The sequence below is a fragment of the Micropterus salmoides genome, unplaced genomic scaffold (genome assembly GCF_014851395.1).
Source record: "Micropterus salmoides isolate LMB-PRFRI ecotype aquatic unplaced genomic scaffold, ASM1485139v1 Ms_hic_scaffold_17, whole genome shotgun sequence".
NCBI lineage: Eukaryota > Metazoa > Chordata > Actinopteri > Centrarchiformes > Centrarchidae > Micropterus > Micropterus salmoides.
This window is the reverse complement of record NW_024040817.1, coordinates 14,666,216-14,689,259: the sequence shown is the minus strand read 5'-3', so window position 1 is coordinate 14,689,259 and position 23,044 is coordinate 14,666,216. Positions and strand designations below refer to the sequence as shown.

Sequence of the window (23,044 nt, the reverse complement as noted above, 5' to 3'; positions counted from 1 at the left end):
TTGTTTCCCCCACTGCCACAATTCAAATAAGGATGGCCACCGAGTCAACTAGCAAACATGAAGTGCTCTTTGCGTTGGGCCAGTGTCTCACGTTCCTCCTTAAAATGGCGCAGTGTCTACCCTCAACCCTGTTTAAAATGTTGCACATGTATACAAGATGTGAGCAGTACAACTGAAGGGGGATTCTCACTTCCTAAATAGTTTTGTGTTAATATCTTTTAAAGTCTTGATGGGGTAAAAATATCTAGTATTTCACAAGAAAAAAGCTGAAAGACAAAGTAAACAATATGACGCTGTTCCCTTGGGCTGCAGGAGAAACTGTGGTAGGGATTTCTGACCATTTTCCAATGTTTTATAAACAAAAGGCATTAATTGAAATGCATTAATTAATAAAAATAATGATAACTGACAGATGAAGTCTTTGTATCAGACATTTTGAATGTTTTTCTTCTAAATTGCTCATCCTGTGACCTGGGTCTCAAATCTCCAGCTCGAGTGTATTTGTGGTCTATGTTGTTTAACCACCCGCTGAGACTCGAGTCCTGACTCATCTCTGCTCTGCATCATCTCCTCCACCAGCTTGGACTATAAATCCAGGGGTGCTGCCAGAAAAAGAAAGGAGGGAAATTCTATCATCCTTAATATGTGACACTGCATGCACTCTCATAGGTGCATTTGCCTCAGATAAGTTGGCTAATACTTTACATTCCTGAACGCGTCCTCCAGCACCCCACCACCCCCTACCACACATACACCTTACCAAAGGCACGCCCGGAGCGAGGCTGGATGAGACGGAGACACCAAGCAACTGAACTGCAGGGTAAAATAGTGAGTCCTTTAGCTGAAAGATCCATTTCTTAGCCCCTGTGTCGGCAAGAATTGGCCCCACAAGCTGCTGGATGCTGCTCTTTAGCTGAGGCTGCACTGTGACGTCCCACTGAGAGGGGAAAGCAAAGAGACTTTGCTTATCGGAGATCAATAAAATATCACTTTAAAGCTGAAATCCATAACTTGCTGCACGTTCAAGCTATACCAGCAATTGAGCATTTAATGTTGCGCTTATGAAGTTGTTTCACCTCATTGTTGTTGGCATGCTGTGCAAATGTCATGGCCAGGCAGCATCAGCACAAATGTATTAATTACTGGAGTGATTAATTCATTTTAAAGCTTTGGCATTTCTCAGTAGCTGAGTAGAGTGTGTCTCTCTAGTGTGAAACGCTGACCTGTGATTGGCTCAAACACATAAACTGCTGTTAAAGTGATCGGCTTCAAAAAGGTAATTGCTGTCAAGGTGTCTTTGAGCAAGACTGCACAACTATAGTGACGATGGACAGTTCAGCTTTGCAGGAGATCTCCAAGGTGTGGATGTCTGTAAATGTTGAAAAACATTATTGCAAAGCTTTCCTAAATTAAACAAAGGAGAGGAAAGAAATGTGGCTTTTTGAATGAGGGAAGCAAGGGGAAAGCCGGGGAATAAACCGCAGGGAGGATTATGTAGGAATGGGTAAATATGAAAAGGTAATGCTCCTCAATTTCTCTGAGGCCGGAGTGGACAGAGGTTGTGCAGGAAACTGGTGGATGACTCCCAGTGGTCTAATAGTAACAGAAGAGAGTTGCAGCGTTTGCCTCTTCCCACAGACTGGCTCAGCACTTGTTCCTCCCTCAGTCCTCCATTTTGGATCGAAACATTGTAAACCGGGCTGTTAACTGTGGCGTTAACTCAATCAGCGATGACTCAGAGGAGATATTGTGTTTGTGTGCGTGTGTACGCTGGCATGCATAACTGATGGTTGTCTGTGCCTTTTGTGCACCAAGTGTGCGTGCACAAGTAACGAGTTTTGGTGCTGAGGTACAGAGAAAAACTACAGAGTCTAACTTGTCCCTGCCAGGGGACTTGATTGGAGGAATCTTGTCGGTGGTAAACAGACGACTGGTGAATGTTATTTAAGTCACTCCATTTTGCACATCAGTGATTTATCCTCTTGATGAGGCTGATGTTGATTACCCCAGAGAGAGTTTTTAAGGTCATCAATGGTGACGCCATGCTGACGTCCTCTTTACTGAGAGAAGCTTTTACAACAGCAAGACAGTGACACTGTAGAGTTACACAGCAAGTACAAAATTTCACATAATTGCTTTAATAAAAAGTTTAATGAACACATTTTTCATGGCAGCCATCATGGAAAGCAATAATGACAAACAATACAGACACTAAAAAACAACCTTGTATTGTTAATTAGACATAGATTAGTTACTGTTGGTGTAGAGGGTGTGATAGTGCAGCAACAAGAACATTTATGCAAAAGTCGATTCTTTAAATTGGACCATATTGCCTTCATGGTGCTGTTTTTGACACAGAAAAGCTCTGTTCATAATTGCTTTGTAGATGCACACACACATAAAGCAAATAGGAGAACAAGTCTTTGGATGTCTTTGCAAAGAAAACTTAATCATGAAGGAAAATCTGGCCACATAATGCAAGGTTTTGATGAAGGCTTTCATGTGACATTTCATTTTCCAGTGTTCCCCTATGATGTTATTTCATAAAAGTGAACCTTTAACAGTTGCTGCTGGTGTAATTTTCTTCTATACACCGCCTATCAGCATTAATACCTATGAAGAGTTGAAACCCACAAGTGGGATTTTTTCACAATCAAAAACTGTTACTATATCTTCTTCTGCAAGGTTGGACTACATTTGTCAAAAGCAACAACTTGTCTCTTCCAGCTGTTTTTAATGGATTTTTGAAAACAGTTGCAGCCTCTGGCAGTAATGTAGGACGAACCTGCAGCAGAACAAACAGCACTAACTTCAGACTGTGAAGAATACCTTGGTGGGTTTAGACTTTTCATATCCAATAGAAAAAAACAAAAAAAACAAATACAATTGCACTGGTATTATTTTCCTTGAAAGCCAGCAGCGCTTGTGCTTCTGCTTTCACTTTGATGCAATCTGGCAAATTTATTATACAGAAAAATTACAGAGGACATGGATTTGTTTTAGTTTGAAGCTTGGTGAAGCAAAACAAAAAGTGATTGACATCACTCATTTGAAAAGTGAGGGAAATATTTCCTCACAATGTTTCGTATTTCTCCTCATTTTTGCTACTCACAAATGAGGCTTTATGACGTTTGCCTGCTTTATTTTTACCACAGGAATTATAGATGCTCTGTGGCTGTGGGAGCTGCTCTGTTTCTGTCCACTGTATGTTTGTAAGTGTCTTTAGCTGTAGCACTACCTCACCATTGTTATTTATTGATACGGCAGTATTCTCCAAAGACTCTTTTTAGCGCAGATGTGAAAGGTACAGTGGTGCTATCTTTGTCTCAGTCTTTCTCACTTGCACCCCCCTTTCTCTCTTTCCCTCTCTCCCCTGCTATCTGCCTCCCCTGGCAGTCTTCACCAGTTTGTGCAGCCTTTACTAACTACCAGCGCACTCCCACTCATAGGAAAATGATGATGAGACAGCAAAACCACCACAAAGACAATGCACAGCGGAAAGAGAGGAAGAGAGTTGGAGAGGGGGAACGGGTTACAGGAAAAGAGAGAGAATGAGAGCCATCAGTCTTTTTTATGCGCTTTTACCACATATATGTTCATCCTCGGGGAGCACTATGTTTCTGTCTAGGCCTCTGCCTCCCTTTCTGCACCTTTTTCTTTATTGTCATCATTCAATGCATTTTCCTCCCTCACCCATCTCCCTCCTCCCACTACTGCAAGTTATTAAATCTTCTCTCACCCCCTTCTTCTGTTTCTCTTCTCCTCTCCTCCCTCCATTCCTCTCTGCCCTGCAACCTTTCTGTCTTGTGCCACTAAGTGGACTGCTTATATAACAGCGTACACCTAGAGGGACTCCTCTCACCCAGCCAGCCTGTTCTTCTCACTCCACCCTTTCAGTCTCCTTCCCTCTTGTTTTCCCCTTCTGCACCACCTTACCTTCTCTTCTTCCTCCAGAGTCATTTTCCCTCCCCCTCTTCCTTTCTTCTCCTGCTTCTGCTAGTGCTGACTTTACGTTTGGAACAAACGCTCCTCCTGCTGTGTAGCTACGTCTAGTGAGTATAAGTGATAACCAAAATAGCAAACAGTGAAGTAACAGGGTTGCATGTTTATCTAGTCCTGAAACGATTACTCAAACAGCAGAAAATTAAATTAATTGATTACCGGTAATTTATTTATTATTTATTTACCGAGCAAAAATGCTAAACCTTCCTAAATGTGGTGCTCAGATGTGAGGATTTGCTTCCTTTTTCTGTGTACATTGAATATATTTGGATTTTGGACTGTGGGCTGGACAAAAGAAGCAATCTGAAGATTGAGATTGTAATAGTCATTTTTCACTACTTCCTGACATGTTAGAGACTAAATGATGTTGCAGTGAATTGTTGCGGCCCTACATCCATCCCCACCTTGTACAGTCAAGCCTCACGGATGCACCAAATAAGACATTATTGTCCATTGTCCAACAATAAGAACAAATGCTGGTGAGTTTGCTGCATTTGCTGTACCGTCTTAGTATTATCCAGCAGCCTTTATCCATAAATACTATTGAGTGCTCAAACACAGACACACAAACACTCTTTCTCCTGCTCTTGTTTCCTTGCATTCAGCTCCTCTCGAACGCCAGCGTCCTCTCACCTATTTCTCAATGACTGCATTTCTCTCCGACTTTGTCTCTCCGCCACTCGCATCCAGGATTCTCCTCATTGCATGTTTTCATATTCAACGCACCCTCTTTCCCCCACTTTCATCTTAGGTCTATCTACTTGCCATTCTCTCTATCCCACACCCATTGTAACTCTTTATCTATCTCTATCCCTCCCCTCTACCCCATCTCAACTCCCCACCACCAACCCCCCTCTCTAAATATAGTCCCTTTGAAGCATAGCTGTGTTGTCTCTTCCAGCAACACTGCAAGACAAAAGTCTGTCATCTCACATCTGAGTAGCGGGGGATAAAAAGCGCAGATAAGATTGATGGCCCAAAAAGAAACACCAGTTAAGAGAATTGATATTCACCTGCCTCAGCATGTGTGGAAACAAAGAGAAAGGTTGGAGATGAAAAGGAGGATGGGAATGGAGGAGAGGACCCCCAAAAAAGGAAACAGTTGTAACGCCACAGCGAGAAAGATGGCGAGACAGAACGAGAAAGGGAGAGAGGTGCTATGACATTCTTGATCCACATTTTGTAATTGAATAATAATCTCTCTGGAGGCCTGACCTAGTAACGTGTGTGTGTGTGTGTGTGTGTGTGTGTGTGTGTGTGTGTGTGTATGCGTGCAGGCACAATGTATACACAGTGAATGGTGGTTGTGAGTGTGTGTGCTCCATTGTATAACAGAAAATGTGTAAGAAAGAGCAGACAACCATGAGAGGAAAAAATGAGTGCAGAGGAGAAACATAATAAGCATAATACAGCACCATATCTCCACCTAGTGGCGAAAATGTGTCATTACAGCTGTAGTTGGCGCAGGTTACACATCACTGCAGCCAAGGACAATTCCCACCTCATCAGCTCACCTGCAGGAGCCCTTCTAATGATTTCTACTTTGTCTAATTACAGATTGTGTAATTTATATAATAAGTATACTTAGTATTATAAACAGCGAAGATCACAGCATGTCAGCTGAATGTGAAATCATATCACATCATTGTCTCAGTTGTTCAGTGAGGAGTCTTAAATCAACTAAAGGTTTACTGTACATTCATGTACATTACACACACACACACACACGCACACACATACCCAACCTTAGAGTGGCCTTCCTTATCTTCTAACAGCGTACTCGTCCATCAGCGGTTACCAGGGGAGCTTGGTCCATCATATGTACCGCGCGCAGGCCGGTTCCCCTGCGGCCAGAGCATACATCGCCACTGACAGGATTTCCTTCCGCATCAATGACCCGGCCTGTAGCTGGCTCAGGGGGAGAGACAGGAGTGCAGATTATCATTCTCAGCACCGTTCTCAGCACTCGCCACGAGGCATTTAGTGATAAAATGTGTGTTTTCTTTTATGCAGAGGGCCGAGAAAGGTGTTATAGTTTCGGTCTTGAAGAGAAGAGGGTGTTAATGTACGCTGAGGGAAAAGTCTGTCTCTGCGGCCTCTTTGTGCTGCTTTTATGATAATTTAAGTAATTTATCAAGTAAAAATCTTAAATATCTATTGCTTTCAGCTTGTCATAAGCTCAGACTCGAAACTTATGGGCATTTTTCACTAGGCTATCTTCGGACATTTATGGACTGGAGAATCAATTGACTAATTGTAAAGATAATTTAGAGGTTAAAAAAATAGTTTGCAACGTTTGCAGAAATCTTTACTCTCTGAGAAGGTCGATATCACTCTTATATCTGTCTGTTCAGCTACAGCCAGGAGATGATTAGCTTAGCTTAGCATGAAGACTGGAAACAGGATGAAACAGCTAGCCTGGCTCTGTCCAAAGCATGGTCCAAAGGTAAAAAAATTTGTCTGTGAGCACTTCTAAAGCGCTAATTAACATGTTATATGTTGTTTGTTTGGAAGGTGTAAAAATGATATGTTGCTGTTTTATGGGGGATTATTTGTTGGCTGGAAGAAGTGCTTTCTGGGATCTGGTTGCCTGGCAACCTCACTCTGTTGACAAGGCTCCAAATGTCCAACTATTCCTTTAACAGATAATGAAAACAATGAATTATTTCCAGTCCTAGTTACTTATCCACATTTCTGTCTTTTTCTTTATTCCACCTCTCCTTTCTCTCTCTTCTTCCTTTGGTCTATATTTTTAATTCAGGCTACGCAGGGAGGGATTCACGGTGCAGGTCAGCGTCAACGACTACCTGGACATCTACTGCCCACACTATAACAGCAGCCAGCGGGGGACGCTTGAGCGCACCGTGGCCGAGCAGTACATCCTATACATGGTCAGCTACCGTGGCTACCGCACCTGCGACCCCCAGATGGGCTTCAAGCGCTGGGAGTGCAACCGCCCCCATGCGCCTCATGCTCCCATCAAGTTCTCTGAGAAGTTCCAGCGCTACAGCGCCTTCTCACTGGGCTATGAGTTCAACGTGGGCCAGGAGTACTACTATATCTGTGAGTCAGGCCAGTAAACAGCAGCGCTGGATTATATTGTGTTGGATGGGAAGAGGCTGAGGATGCTGGAAAAAGGACAGGCGTTGCTGCACTGCAGTTTGCACAGCTGATTGTTTAGGGTGGTGTGACCTGCAGAGGGCACAAGGTTGACACATTGTGTGTGTTTGCGCTTTCTTTCAGCCACGCCCACCCACCACCACGGCCACAGCTGCCTGAGACTGCGAGTCTACGTGTGCTGCTCCACAGGTGAGACCCAACAACCTCCATAGCTCTGTCCCACTCATTTTATACCATTTCCTCTCTTTCTGTGTCACTTCATCTCTACTTTCCTCTCCACTCCTAACTCTTTATATCTCCCAAACACATAGAGAAACAGAGACAAAGAGGCAGAAAGAAACAGACAGAGTGAGAGAGAGAGAAACTAAGATCTGACAGTCTTGTCTCAGAGAGAGGCTTTTCTTTTTTTCACACTTTCTTGGCGAGGTTTTGATGATGGCGTCTTTTCCCGAAGCAGCGCTTTTAGTGTGATGGCTTAATGTTATTCTCAGTCTCAGTGCTATTACAGTAATACGCTATCTCCCTCTCTGTGAATGACATGCTCTCGTGAAGCCGTACAAAAGATGTAAAAGAAAAAAACAGTTTCAGATGCAGGATCCAGGTCTCTATCTGGCCTCCTTCCCTCTCTCTCTGTCACTCTCCATCCCTCTCTCCCCAGCTCTCTTGACCCCCCCCCCGTCTATCTCTTCTCTCTTTCTGGCTCTCTGATGCCTGCTGCGCTTTAGAGTGTGTGTGTTATTTTTACCCTGGTAGCCTGCTCTCTCCCCTGCAGGCCTTTGATCAGGGAGTCCAGTGCTGAATGCCTCCCCCTCTCCTCTAACCTTGTCAGCACTAATACATCCCACACTCAGGCCAGTGTCAGCCCCTGTGTACACATCACCTTAACACACACACCCCCATCCTAGTGTCACGGCTAATCTATTGATGTGTCTACCACGCCTCCATTTGCTTCTGTGTGTGTTTGTGTGCATCAGTGAGTCTGTCTGAGGTGCAGGAGTTTGAGCATGTGGTAGCATGTCAGCTGTAAATCTTTTTAACGTGTGTGTGTGTGTGTGTGTGTGTGTGTGTGTGTGTGTGTGTGCATGAATGGCTATATGTGCATTGGCGCATTTAGTCAGTTTGCAGTCCACAACCTTTACTCAGCAAGGTCATTTTAACAGCTTGCTATCAAAAAGCTGTTGATTTCAGCTGCCTCCAGACCGTTTTTATTTTCTCCACATCTCCCACCTTAAGTTATGAGACTGTAAGATAAGAAAGACATGTGAATATTCATGGCATATGCTTTACATCTGCAAAGAGCTGCAAATTGATTGCTGCCCGCTTCTCTGTAAATGCTGTTAATGCCTCTTAAGTATGCATCAGAATCACAAAGACGTATACACATGCACACCAACCCACACATCATTCATTCATAGATACAGTAATTTGGCAATGCAGACTGAATGTAATTCTGTGTCTAGACTAACAGTAAATGTAAAAATGAGTTATGTCCACTGGTTCCAAATGCTTTTTATCATCAGATGGAAGTCTCAATTCTCAGTCCAGAATTTCTTCATGCTTTCTCAGTGGCAGGGGCACACCAAATGTTCCATGTTCTGCTACATCTGTATGCACATTTTACTCAGTCTTTTCTCAATTTTAATGGTGTGTTTTCTCTCCCTGTCTCTGTCTCTTTCCATCTTTGTTTCTCTCCTTTGCTTTTTATTTCCCCTTCTTCTTTCTGTCTGTCTGTGTGCGGTGTGTTTCTCAGTCTCCCAGGCAGATGATGACTCCAGTCAGACTTCTCCCGACTACACAGTCAGGCCAAACATCAAAATACACAACATTGGTGAGTGACTCTGAAAATGAACAGCAGCCAATTGCCAGATGCTGGTCAATATTTGGCTGTGGCTGCAGTGCTTGATCTGTGTACCAATCATTGTGGAAAGGAAACAGCCATTTGTTAGTGTTTTATTCCATGGTTGACAAAAGAAAATCCATAGCTGGTTGGTGACCAAAACCTTTATTTTCTTGTCTTGAGCGTTGCACAATATGGGAAAGACCATGGACATTGCAAAGTGATTCAGCAGTAGTGAAAAAAAGTCTTAGATACATACTGTATACTGTATTTACAATATTTCCATAATTTACTGTATACTATGCACCATTAAAGGTTAATTCCAGTTTATTGCAACTTGAGTCTTAATTTCATAGTTTTTCCGTAGTTAAATTTCTATTGTTTATGATAACATGAAAATCACCAAAGTAATATGGATGCATCAAGCCATTTGCGGAAACATTAATTCAGTCATGACTGGATGCTAACTCAGTTTTTAGTGCAATCCCAGGCCTCGTGTTGATAAAAATGTATTTTAATGACTTGTACACTATGAGGTATTCAGATTACAAATTTGGGCAGCGCTGAAAAAGAATAATTAGTATTGGATTGATTCAATATTATACATAGCAGGTAAACTAAGTTAAGTTATCAGAATGGGAAGCAGGAGAAAAAAGGCAGGCTGATGCAAGTAATTGTTGATATCTGGGAACACAGCTCTCAGACAATCAGGTTTTAATAAGAAAACAGTTTAGCCAGATTATAAAAACCACTTTGCTTGGAGGTGCAGTACAGTTGAACCATTGAGTGCTACCAAAATGTAAAAATCCATAACTGAACAGGACACTGCTTACAACTATGACACACAGTAGGTCAAAGCTGAGCCGAGAAGGTGATCTGTAAACTAGGATGGATGTGAACAAAGGACAGCTGATTCATTTTAGTGTTCGCCCTCCTTTTCTCTCCCAAATGTGTGTTTGTTTAAAACAACACTCAGACTTTTTTTTAGCTGTGTCGCAATGTACCCGATCTTGAGGTAAGTACAATGTTATGAAGACAGATTAGACTGATGCCCAGAACTATAAAAATAAGAAATTTCCTTGAATGTTTACTTTACCCCCTACAGTGTACCACACACACACACACACACACACACACACACACACACACACACACAGGTAAAACTTCCTGTTTCCTCTGAACAAATCCACAAGGTCAGTAGAGGTCTTGTAAGGAATGAAAGATTCATGTTTACCTAAGCAGAAAGCATGTCAGCGAGCAAGTCAATTGTGCAGCTGAGTGGTTACATAAACCCTCTATTTTTCTCTCTCTTTCTCCATCCTCATCTAAAACAAAAGGCTCTTGCCGGGAATCATTTAGTATGCTTGTTTCTGGGAGCTGTGGGCAGTGTGTGACGAGGGCTTAGAGAGTGTGACCTCCCTGAGATGGAAACTGAGACCAGCAGAGACAGAGTGAAGAGAGCTCTTGAGCCATCAGCAATGAGTACCTTCAGAGAGAGTGTGAGAAGGCAGAGGAGAGAGACAGGGGAGAGAGGGGGGGGGCTGGGAAGAGGGCGAAAGAGAGACAAAGCGCGAGAGAGAGAGAAAGTCAGAGAGATAAAAGACAGGAAAGAGGCAGTGAAAGAGAAATGCAGCAGGAGAAAGCCTGACAGAAAAAGGGACAGATAAGGCAGAGAGAGAGACAGAGAGAAACAGGCAGAAAAAGAGATAAAGCCAGAGTGGGGGCAGAGGAAGGGGGTGCGGCGAGAAGGGGCAGAGGAAGAAAGAAAAGCTTGGTGGTGGGCGAATTGCTCAGCAGTAACTCAGACTCAAGCTTACATAGAATTTAATATAAAAAAAAAAAACACACACACTGGCAGGGAATCATAAAAAATCATAGCCTCTAGCGTTGTGATGCATTTTGCTGAATACATTTGGCGGAATAACAAAATCAGGACACACAGATTTATGCACGCTCACAAACACACATGCTTAAAAAACAACCCATACCCCTGATGGCCCTGCTGACCGCTGGACACCCACTCTCTGACTCACCCTCAGGACCAGACCAGCCCACAGACTGGCTTAGCATCAACACATCTCTCCCTCTCTCTCCACATATGTTTGGACTTGCTGTCATCCTCGTTTCTTTATTCTTAGCTTTGCTTCTACGTCACATTTTCCTTATTTAACACGGTGCTTTAAGGATAATTCTGGTCTATTACAACTTGGGCCATGTTTGTGCAGTTTCTGCCTTCATTTCTGTGGGTAATAACAAGACTGTTCTCACCAAGTTAATTGCTGAGATCGGGAAGCATGGTAACATTGCTAAAGTCAGGCAGGGCAAGGCACGTGAGCAGTTAAGATGATCATACAGATTTAAACAAATCCTCAGGTGAGCCAAACTTACTTAAAAAAGAAAAAGTAGAGGCCAACAATAAAAATATTACCCAATCTGTCTGCTGTAAACATTCGTCACAGCTTATCATTTATGAAAGGAGACTCCACCATTTGCAATCTTTCTGTAAGCAGTGCATGCAAATCACTTTTGTGAAAAGGGACGCTGTTGGCTTGTTTACAGCCTGCCTGATCATCTGACTCACTTGTCTTTCATGCCCCATCAGTGTTTCTCAACTCTCAGCAATTACTTGTCCACTACGTAACATAAACTACAAAACGCAAGTTGGATTGACTGGAGTTTTATTTTCGTAACTCATTGCAACAACCTCTTATGAATAGCAGAGATTAGTTATAGCAGGGCCTCTTATAGCAAATGACTTATTGCCACAAATGTACTACAAGAATTCAGCATCAATCTTGCTGCTCACTGCTTAAATGAATCATAACTTTAGTTTCCTGTAGCAAAGCTTAGTGTACAATGTGCATTCCTCCATCTGTGACATCCAAACTATATTGAGTGTCTGCAGCAGTAGTAGAGGGCTAAAGGCTGCAACATAGATTAGGTGGTGGACCAGATCATTTCAAGATGGATCAATAGGCACCGGCACCCCTGACTGGTGTGTTACGTGAAGATTATCTCAAAATCAGTCAAAAATATAGTTGTGTTGCACTGCGCAGACTAAAAGCCTTCATTCAGTATGTGCAGTCTGTACACTCAGTGACCAGAAGAATTGAAACCTTTAGTAGCAACTTAACAACGTGTGTGTAGACATAACTACACAACAGACATTTCGATTCCCATCATTCATTCATTCAGCTGACAGTGTGTTCATGTTGGTCATTTTCTTGGGTAGGGGGTTCTTTTGTTTAGTTTTGGTCTAACCAGTCAGTAGTGAGTGATGTATCCATCCTGTTGATGACATTTTCAATTGACAAATAGCTGTTGCATGGAACAATTAAGTTTAGGCTTTTCAGGACGATCAAAGACATTGGCAGATTAAAGCGATGTTCATTCTGTTTTTGGTCTTACAAGAAAATGCATCTGCATCTATCTCATCCACCCGTGTTTCTGTCTGCAAATCTCTGATTTGGTCGACTGTTTCTCAAATAATTGCTTGACGGCTTGATGTCCCTTTCTTTGGCTACTTTCATTCCAGTGGTTTTATTGGGAACAATATCAACTGTCATTTCCCCTGAATGTTCCTCAAACTGTTCCAGGACGTATTGATACTGATTGAAGAATTGATCTAATCTAAGTCAGCCAGTCGAATGCCCTCCACACTAAAACACCTCCCTCACTGACCTGTAGAGCTGTAACCTTACATGATGGGTCCATCGCCTCATGTTTTTTATGCATCACTGCAAGTCTACCATCGCTGTGGCGGAGTTGGCACAAAGAGTTATCAGACCAGACAACCTTTTTCCACTCATCGACAGTCTAGAGCTGATGTTTCTTATCTCACTGTAAATGCCTTGGGCGGTTTACTGTGGACAGCAGAGCTACCCTGCAAGCTTGTCTGTTGCTATACCCCATACAGACAAGACTGCGCCGGATTGTGTTCTCAGAAATTGATTGCTGCATCCCACAATTGTACTGTGATGTTAGGTGTCATACTGTGCACCTTTGATAACTTGTTATGGCCCGAGGCAACCAACGTCCCCCACATTCATCTTCCAAGGGCGTCCTCCCTAAATAACAAGGGTTTTAAAGAGGTGCATATTGTGCAGCTTTGTGATTGTCAAAGCTACCTGCACCCACAAGCAAGTTTGTGACACTGCACAAAATGAATCAGTTCACATGCAAAGCAACTGTGGAAAAGGAGTTGTGGCTGCATATACTTTTTTTTATGTAAGGGAGAGCTCACCTCATCTGCAGGGGAAGGGTGTATCTTCTTCTGGTCACTGAGTGTACATTTTACTTCTGGAGCCTCTCTTATGAAACCTTTTGGAGAGAGAAAGCGAGTGGTGTGAAGGCCCCGCTCTGACCTGTAGGCCCTACCTGAGGCAATGCTGCTTTAGGTTCTCCCTCCTGCCTTGCCTGCCTGTTTTCTTTTTGAGCACATCATGGTGCACTGCGGTGTGAATGTCAGTGTCACGTGTCATCGACACAGAAAGAGAGGCCTTGCATTCAACTCTGACGTAGGCAAACATCTCACACAATCTGGACAAACCTGAGCAGTTGGATGGTTTTCTCTGTTATCTCTTATCACCTTCTTTGTTTTTACTGTGGCCATTATATTTAGCAGACTCCAGACGAGGATTTAACGTCACAGTGAAACAGCATTTTGAAGACATCTTGCTCTCTTAATTTGATTCATTTCCTGCTTAAAGTCAGTTTGATTTGATGGAAGTGAAATTTAGTGGCTAGAACTGTTCTGCACTGGGACATCACGATGACAAGATAATAAAGTAAAAGTAGTGGAATTTTAGTAGACAAACACAAGATTTGTGTCAGTTTCTGGGCACTATTTGTCAAATAGATATATCCTTTCAAGTATCAAAACAAGTATTTTTCATCTCTCCAGTGTGATTTTCAGCTGTTAAACCTAAATAATTTCCTAATCTTACAATGAAACATCAGTATGTCACATATCAAGGCTTTAAACTCTTCACCTACATTTCTCTTTTATGTCTGAAAGAACAAGAAATTACAGCTTTCTGCTGCACTTAGTTAGATTACATGATAAAAAAGAACAGGTTTCTCCTAACATCTAAATGCCCCTAGCCCAGGTTGTCCTTAAACCTGCGATGGATGTGTAAGCAACAGAGCTCTGTTTTGTTCATTTTGCTTTATTTTGGCATGTAATAACCTTCTATATATAATGGGAAACATTATGTCGAGACAAGAGCATAATGACTCTGTAATACGCTTTTTACAGAATATTACAAAATGTGTTCTACCAGCTCTTTCTCCGTCTTTCCCCTCCAGCTAATGTTCTGTTGTGCCTAATCAATGGCAATGCCATAGTAATTTGGTTTGATTGAAATCCCTCAAGGATAAAAACATCATTAGTGGGGAAAGTGGGATACATGAAAAAAAAAACAGATCGGAAACAAAGGTGTTTTTAATTTTCCATCCCATGGGGGAAATGGCCATATGTACCAGTGATGATGATAATTGGTGGTTTGTTGATAATTGCATCATGTCTCTTACTTTGCATAAGTTAAAGCATAATTTGCATGCATCACACAATGCCTTTAGATTGATGAATTAATAATGTAGTAATGGTTCGTTTCCTACTGTCTGGCACACACACGCGCTCTCTCACTCTTTCACACTCACGTTCTTCTCTTCACTCACTTTGTTATTTTCTCTTTTTGTGTCTTTCTCTCCAGATGAATTTAACCCTGAAGTTCCCAAACTGGAGAAAAGCGTCAGTGGCAGCAGCCCATCACGCGACCGCCTTCTTCTCACAGTGGCAATGCTGCTCATGTCTGCCGTGCTCTTGTCCTAGCGACTGTCACCGTGAGTGACACTTCATGCATACCTGGACTGCCTCGTCCAAAGGGCTTTGTATCCACCAAGTTGTTGATGTGAAAGTTGGCAGAAACACGGAAGAGAATCAAGTAGAGGTGATGCAGAACCAATAAAGAGGACACAGAAAAAAATCTTGAACTCAACTGGACTTTAAAAAGGAGAGGCCTTTTTGCTGTCATATTTACACCAGTGTATTTTGACACGCCATCTGTTGTTGGACATTATTATCATATGAATACCACAGCATTTCATGCAGGTGTGTTTGCCACAACATGGAGACCACAACCAATATTCAGAATCCAACTTCTGTGCTGCTGTCATGCCTGACACCCAACAGGCGAGTGCGAAAGTGGACTTGTAATGAGTTGGATGTAAACTATACACTCGTATTGTAGCCTGGAAATCAATTCACCTGAAGAATTTAAGCTGCACTGTCTTCGGCTGATGAAAGCAAGTTTTTCATAGCTGTAAGCTTTGAAGAAGGTGGCAAACGTGGACTTTGCATGACTTGGACATTTGGACCACGGACCAAGTATGCTAATGGCTAAAACTCAGATGTAGTGAAGAGCAAGCTGGACTCTGGAACTGTACGGATCTTACCTTGGCTATACAGGATATTTATCGAATCAGTCAGTGATGAGAACTGCTGCCATTGTCCTGGGCAATGAGGAATGTTTTCACAGTGGTGTGAGTGAGCTGCTGGTAATGAGAACCCAAGATGTTTAAGAAAAGCGAAAGACTGAGTGAGGATATATGCTGGCCTTTCAAGAATCCATTTTCTCCAGACATCTAAATACCCCTGGTTTTGTGATAGGTACAGATGCAAAGCCTGCGTTTCTTACAGGATAGCAAGTACCCTCTTAGAACTAGTCCTTTGTCTGCATTTCCTGCCTTCACACTGAAACGCCCCTAGAAAAATACAGACCCTGGACTAGTAATTTGGCGGCACTTAGGCTTGGTAGATGTGTGTTTTGTTCCAAAGCATTTACCTTCAGCACCTCGTGTAGATTTTCCGGATGTCAAACCTTTCTCCTCATAGCAATCAGCAGAGTCATTCAGAATAACACTAATTTACAATTCTTAAAAACCCTTTCTCAGCAGCAAGTTCCCTTTTAATCCCAGACAACCCTGTCTAGTCTTTTTCCACTTCAGAGGCTCCCAGCCAATCAGTGCTGATGGCCATTACAGCAGTCACAGTCACCATGGAAACGACCCCATACAGTCGCCAGAGTGCGGCAGGTGCCTGAGGAGAAATTGTGCTTTGAGTCTCAAAGTAAAGCTGCCGCCATTTTGTTAATAAAAAAAAAAAAAAAAACACGTGTGAATGTGCAACTAAAGAGTTCACTTTTTTATATTGTAATACAGGACAACGTAGGCTGGCATTTATCAAATTACAATGTTGTGCTTTTTTAATTGATTTACATTTAAAATGTATTTATTTTAACATTAAAGTATATTATTTATCTACCTAATTTATTAGTGTGCATTTTTAGGTCTATGTCTTTGCTCAATAAGCTATTGTGCCATTTTTTTATTCTTTTTTTTAAACAGTGGAATTTTTACGGCAGCATTTTGCTTATGTAGATAAATAGTCAGATGTAATACAGCCTGACAAAAAGAGAGGGTTATTGTTTATGGCTAATCAGTAGGGATGTACACTCCGTAACCCTACTCTTATGTAACAGACACTGCTAACCAGATTATGTTGCTGAAGAGCATGTCATAAACCAACTGTGAATGCACAGACAGCCGATGTTGATGGAAGGCAGCATTCCTCAAGTGCTGCACTTGCGAAAAGAAACAGTCTGCATTGTACTGTATATTTATAATACATGCCGGATATGGAATGTGCGTGTGTTTGAGTCTGTGTGCGTGTGTGGCTTTAGCTGGCTGCTTTCCTGCGTGTGTGTGTGCGTGTGTGTGTGTGTGTGTTGGGGGGGGGGGGTGAGCACGAGAAAAAAAAAAAAAAACATATGTGTGCACATTTGTGTGCGTATGTATGTAGAATGTGTTTGTCCGCGCTTTGAGTATGTGGCATTTAGAAATTTCGTACCTGTTAAGGAGTCGTTTGTAGGATCTGAATATGCAAGTGTGTATGAGAGAATGTGCTCTTCTGTAATGTTAGTTTACGTTACGGGGTTTGGAAAGCAGTCAAAAAGCATTTACTGATGTTAAAGACAACCACCAGAAATGTGTTTACCTTTGACAAGAATGAATAAAAAAAAATGTAAATTGATTCAAGAATGATTAAAACAATGCCAATTAAAATCTTTTTGCATATTTACTTTTGTGTATGTGTTTGTGCATGGCAGACTGTACTGTGTCGTTCTCTTACGCCTCCATCTGCCCTTTGTTTATCTTAACAGTGACTCCTTCACCTTCACTCACCCGGCACTCACTTCTGTTTGTTTCTTTCTCTTGAGCACTACTTGAACACTCCCTCTTTCTCTCACACTGCGCTTTTAGATATGTTGGTTGTGAGCAGACATGTTAACAGACAGCACTTTCGCTGCACGTACTCTTGGTGTAAAACTATCACCCTTTCTCACTTGGCCCATCCTTACAGTGCCTCACTTCGGTTTCACAAACACTTCTTCTGCCATAAAACATAATGACAGCGTGGAGGGAAAGTCACGGATGCACGTCTCCCACTCTATTCTTCTCCAAAAAAACCTACACACCTGCAAGCCATTCATGTCTCCACAAATCTGTCTCCCTCACTGCTCTCCTTTCCCTTTGCTCCTTTCAGCTTCTTTCTAATCTTTTTACGCAGAACAGAAAGAAGCTGACAATAGGGAGGGACACATGTCTCAGATGCACTAATGTCCATGTCAAAAGGGACAGAGGGGGCAGATAAGAGTTTGTCTTTGATGTTTCACATCAGGCGTGATATCACATGAGAGAGAAAGAGAAAGTAGTAGAGCAGATTCTGCTGTCGGCTGTCAGCCTGTGCTTCTCACTTCCAGACCTTGGTCAAAGAGTGTCTGCAAGTGTGTGTATGTGTGAAGGGGACCAGTGCCGAGACATTTTCAAAGCTAATTTAATATACTTCATGTGATTGACAATTCACTTGACAAAATGGGAGTCACACTTAACCAAGCATTTTATCTATTAATATCACAGCTGTTTGACTCTGCCGTGAGGAGCAGCTTCTGATTCTGTCTGACATTTGTGCATTAAACTGAGAGACTGATAATTGCTGAATATTACAGTAGGCCTTGGCTGACATATCCCTTGCCTATTTATAGGTTTGGACTTGCACACGTAAAGTTTCAGTGTTTTGACACGGGGGAACAGGGGAAAGGTTTTAGCTTCAGCTCCAGGGTCTGAGTTGACAACTTAAACCATTATTTTGCAGGAAATCGCCCTGCTTCGTTTTTGGCAGTGAGGCTGTCTCTGGTTAGTTATATAAGGGAATTAACACTGTCATATTTACACCTTAAATTCATGCCTGGAAAATCTCATGTTCTTCTTGTGCCTAAATGAAACATTAATTGATCTGCTTACTATTCAAATGAGAGGATCAGGAATGTTGCCAGTGGATTAAAAATGCCTACCTTTCCCCGAGCAGCTGACACAGAGCCTCAAGTTTCCACCATGAAAGAGATGTCTAACAAATGCTCTGCCCAGACTCTAAGGAAGACATTCCATTAGCAAAAAGGGATGACCTCTTCTCCGTTTGGAGGCATATTATCGTTTTCTGAATCATTTACTGTGAGATAAGCCATCTGTAGCATGGGCAGGCCTGTGCCGTCAAGAAGAATTCCCCTGACAAGCTGCACCGTCTGGCCCAAACAATGAAACAGATGCCTCCTCCTCAGAGAACTTGCGATAGCACAGGACATCAATGAGGCAATCAGGGAGACTGCGTTCAAGTGCTCCTTGGAAACTCCATTTCAAGTTTGGGAGTCATAAAATTGAATTCAAATGCATCTTAACAGAAAATGATGTAAATGGCAAAATCTAGGTTTATTAAGTTAATAGCACAAGAAATTAATTTGGCAGATGCATTTGCCCAAAATCCCCACCCACATACAGAACACACATATCAGTGGTTGCTAAATTTTCAACAGAGGGAGGCAGGATGTGAACACCAATTATGACCAGTCTGAGCAACCACCTGAGCTACTGCTTCCCTGGGAGGCATTTTAATTTTTTTGCCACGTGTCCATCAACTACACATTAAACAGAGTGAACATGAAAACATATATCACTGCCATTTACACAAAATGTTTCTATTTCATATTCTACTTTCTTTGCTGCTCTGCTTGTATTTCTGATATTTATTTTTTAATTGAAATGCTTTGCAGTTGCTGCTATGCCTCTTCCTTCTTTATGCCATTCAGTGCCTTTATGCCTATGCTCATGTTAAATCATTACCTGCCTTTACTACCTTTTTATTATCTTTGACCTTTTTCGGAAGTATAACCAGTAAGGGTTCAGTTTCATGTGCTCTCTTGTGTCAGGTTTCTAGCTCCACTTTCAATACAAAAGTATGATGGGATGGAAAACATCTCTACCAGTTGCTAGACAGATAATGATGAAAATATTCTACACTTCTATTTGACATTTAAATCAGTGCAACCACCTAGTCTACTTTCCACCCATAGGTGTCGCCAAAGCTTTCTCTCGTTCTGTTTTTCTGCTGGAGAAACTGCCAGTGAGATGCATACAGGACATCTGAAAAACATTATATAAATAGATTTACTGGAAGTATGTTTAAGATAAGATAAAACTTTTATTCAGAAAAACAATGATGACAGCACTGAGTTGGTTTGTGTATTATGTGGCCTGCGCCCCCTAAATAGATTACACTTGATTCATTGAAGCAGGTCTGCATACATGTAAGCTGCAGAAGTTTAATAGGATTAACATTTAATATCTCCCCAAACTCAATCAGGGAGTTTAGTGTGCCATCACTGTGGCCAAAGTTTGATTCATGTGTAATGGTGCCAGTGAGACTGCTCAGGGACATCCAGCATAAACAACATCATGAATCAGTAGACGAAAGTTACAAAAAATAAATCAGGTTTTAAATAAGGTCAAAGGCAACATAGGGCAAAACAAAAGTAACCTGTAGAATATTGTTTCTTATGTAATTGTTGAAAGGATGAGCTGACCTATGGTACTATTTCTCTCAACCCTTCAGGATTATATTAGTTTGTAAATCAGTCATCACAGATTAAGACAAGAATAAACCTTTTTTCCATGTAACAGATTTCCTGTATTAGAATGTCAACTATTTCTGGTTTATGTGGAAATCTAAGTTTATCCTTCTATTAATCTGTGCTTATGTTGCTTTCTTTAATATTGGGCACAGCCAATATTTTTTTACAGTTCACATGTAATTCTGTCAGTACAATAAAGTATTGTACGCAGAGCCGTACCTACTATTGAAGGTCTTGTCCTCAGTATTTCTTCTGAAGACTTGGGGTTTTAGCAACCGGGGGAGTTTGCATTCTACACTTAAAAGTAGGCAAACACTTGCATATTTTATAAACTGATTCCAGTATATTTTAGACTTCATATAATTTGTTTACTTTTAGGCAAACAAATAAATACATCAATAAAGGCTTCAATATTTTCCCACCACATTTTGATGAAACAAGTTTATTAAATAGGATAAACCCCTTGAGATGAACCATCTTGTTTTTGAATGGTTTATAAATTTTCCTGGGGAGGAGGATTTAAAACTGCATTTAGAACTTCATTTAGGAAATAAAATGTACATATAAATGAATCATTGAATAAATGTGAAAATCCAAATAATAAAAAAAATTGTTAGGGCCTCTCTGATTGTCTAAATTTCAAAAGCTTTATGAAAAAAAGTTACATTCTGTTAATTTTACAGAATAATTATTTTACCTTACCTAACGGTATTATCATGGGAAAACAGAAAAGTGCAAAAATGTGCAAGGGTGGTGGTCATTGTTCTGTACGACCAGCTCACTGGATTTGTTGAAATATTGCTGTTAATGTTGTGCTGTTGTCCCCAACGTTTGTCCATCTTTCCCTAAAATGTAGCCTACAGTTAAGTTTAGGGAATAAAAGGATCTTATCTTGTTTTTTGCCAACTTGCCTCATTTATTCTACAATGTAGTAGCACAATACCTTTTTTTCTGGAGCAAAGCCCTGCTTAAGTTGATATTTACATAGACAGACTTAAACATTACTCTGTCCTCGCACATCTCCAGTGGTGGAGAGAGCATTCAGATCCTTCAAGCACCGACTCGCCCGGTACGGGGAAGGACAATCAATTTTGCGCAAAATACAAGTGAGAAATCCATGTCTGACCCTAGTATTTTTTCACCCTATCCATGCGGCACACCTCTGTGAAGCTAGGAAGCTCAGCCAGAATCTCAAACAAACCATTTTTATCCATACCAAACACACATCAAACACCAAGCGTCTAAAAGAGCTTATATCACAACATAAATCGCTCTGTAAACACTATACATGGCTGCAGTTATTGCCATCTAGATATCTCTCATCTCATCCTCCAGCTCTAGCTCTGATCAGCTGTGTACTCATATCACTCAAATCACCTAACTCACAGATAATAATGATAATATAATAATGCACCAACATCAGACATTCGCCTGGTGTATTTTTGAAAAATTGTGTAATAACTGTTGTATATTAGTTTTTTATCAGATTTACAGTTGTATTTAGGGATGGGGATCGTTAATTTTTATTGATATCCTTATTGAGACTGCTTAATGATCTGATTCTTTATCGATACTTTACTATTATTTAGTGATGGTTATTTGGTAAGACCATACCCAATGAGGTAGGCCTGCACGGTATGAGGAAAATATTCAATGTGCGATAACGTTATATATTGAGATGACATATCACTTGCAATAAATAAACATATATTGAAGTGTACAAATTAACTGCCTGGTTGTTTTTAATTTGATATTTTAAATATAGCTAAATGTTGTTTCTAGAGCAGCAACATTAATGTTTACAACAGCAAAGTAACTCAATAACTATGTGACATCACAAGTAGTGAGTGACGTTTAGAAAGAACAACATCAGTCTGTATCAGTCCCTCCTCCTCTCTCGCTGGCTGCAGGTAACGTTACCAGGTAGAAGGAGAAGCGGCTGGTTTGTCTCAGGCAGCAGCTGGGTTTTTAAGACTACAGACCAGTCTGTGCTCCAGATAAGACAGTGTCTGGAGCACAGTGTTAGCTAGCTTGTATAAAACATACAGGATGAGATAATGATGACAGAGATGATTAAATTAACCATTTCTACATTAACGTTACGTTACCTTAGAGACAGGTGTATTGATAAAGTATTGTCTTTTTACTTGCGAAGGTTTTATTGCACGTACTTACAGTAACGAGAGTAGCTGTCATCAACTAACGTCACAGTAGTTTGGAGCTAATTTAACCCTCACCATATTCCACCGCGACGCCGCAGCCTCTCGCTCTGCTGCGCGTGTGTGTGTAGGAGCCGACAGAGAGCAGGCAGAGACTGCAGCCTGATGATTTTCTTATCCATTGGGTTGCAAAATAAAACCAAATTGACACTCGAGACATAACGTTACATCATAGGACCCGCAAGTCTTGATAGCAGTATCGATAAGCTCCAACCTTATTGATTTTTGGGTTTTGAGAAATTTTGGAATCAGGTATTTTTGGAACCGGGTCTCAATCCCCATCCCTAGTTGTATTCCAGGTGTATTAGAAGATATTCAGTTGCATTATAATCTACAGGATGATGGTTTTGATGATGATATTGCTATTAAAATTAAAAACTAATAGCGCGGTATTTCAATTTTGTGGTTATCGCAACAGCTATTTTAGGCACTTTTCCTGGAAATAGGGGTCTGTTTCCAAGAGGTTAAGTAAAAGTAGCAATACCACACTGTAAAACAGCTGTCAAAATTCCCTATTTTGTAGTGGAGTAAAGTTTCAACATATTCAAGTAAAGTTATTTGACCTTAATGTAATAATTGGATATTTTGAGAAATAAGCTTTTGTACATTCTTGCTGACAGTTAGATGAGTCAATTGATACCACTCTCATATCTGTTAAATGTGAATATTATCTTCGCTTAGCTTAGTTTAGCAAATAGCAGAAACAGGTAAACTGCTACCCTGGCTCTGTCCAACTAGCACATCTGAAGCTATAGTAATTAAAACATTTTATCTGATTTGTTAAATTTTTTAAAATGTAAAAGCAACAAGTTGTAGGGGTTAGACTACAGGTAGTCACTGCA

At 41.2% G+C, this 23,044-nt stretch overlaps 1 protein-coding gene across 1 annotated transcript in view; it reads left to right on the top strand.

Moving 5' to 3' along the window:
- efna3a (ephrin-A3a) overlaps positions 1-17,098 on the top strand; it is a 58,944-nt gene extending 41,846 nt beyond the window's left edge. The window contains exons 2-5 of the mRNA XM_038725184.1: positions 6,764-7,065; positions 7,246-7,311; positions 8,873-8,950; positions 14,674-17,098. Of these exons, the coding sequence (XP_038581112.1) occupies positions 6,764-7,065; positions 7,246-7,311; positions 8,873-8,950; positions 14,674-14,792 (565 nt within the window). The 3' untranslated portion in view covers positions 14,793-17,098. The remainder of the gene's footprint in view (positions 1-6,763; positions 7,066-7,245; positions 7,312-8,872; positions 8,951-14,673) is intronic.
- Positions 17,099-23,044: the final 5,946 nt, after the last annotated feature.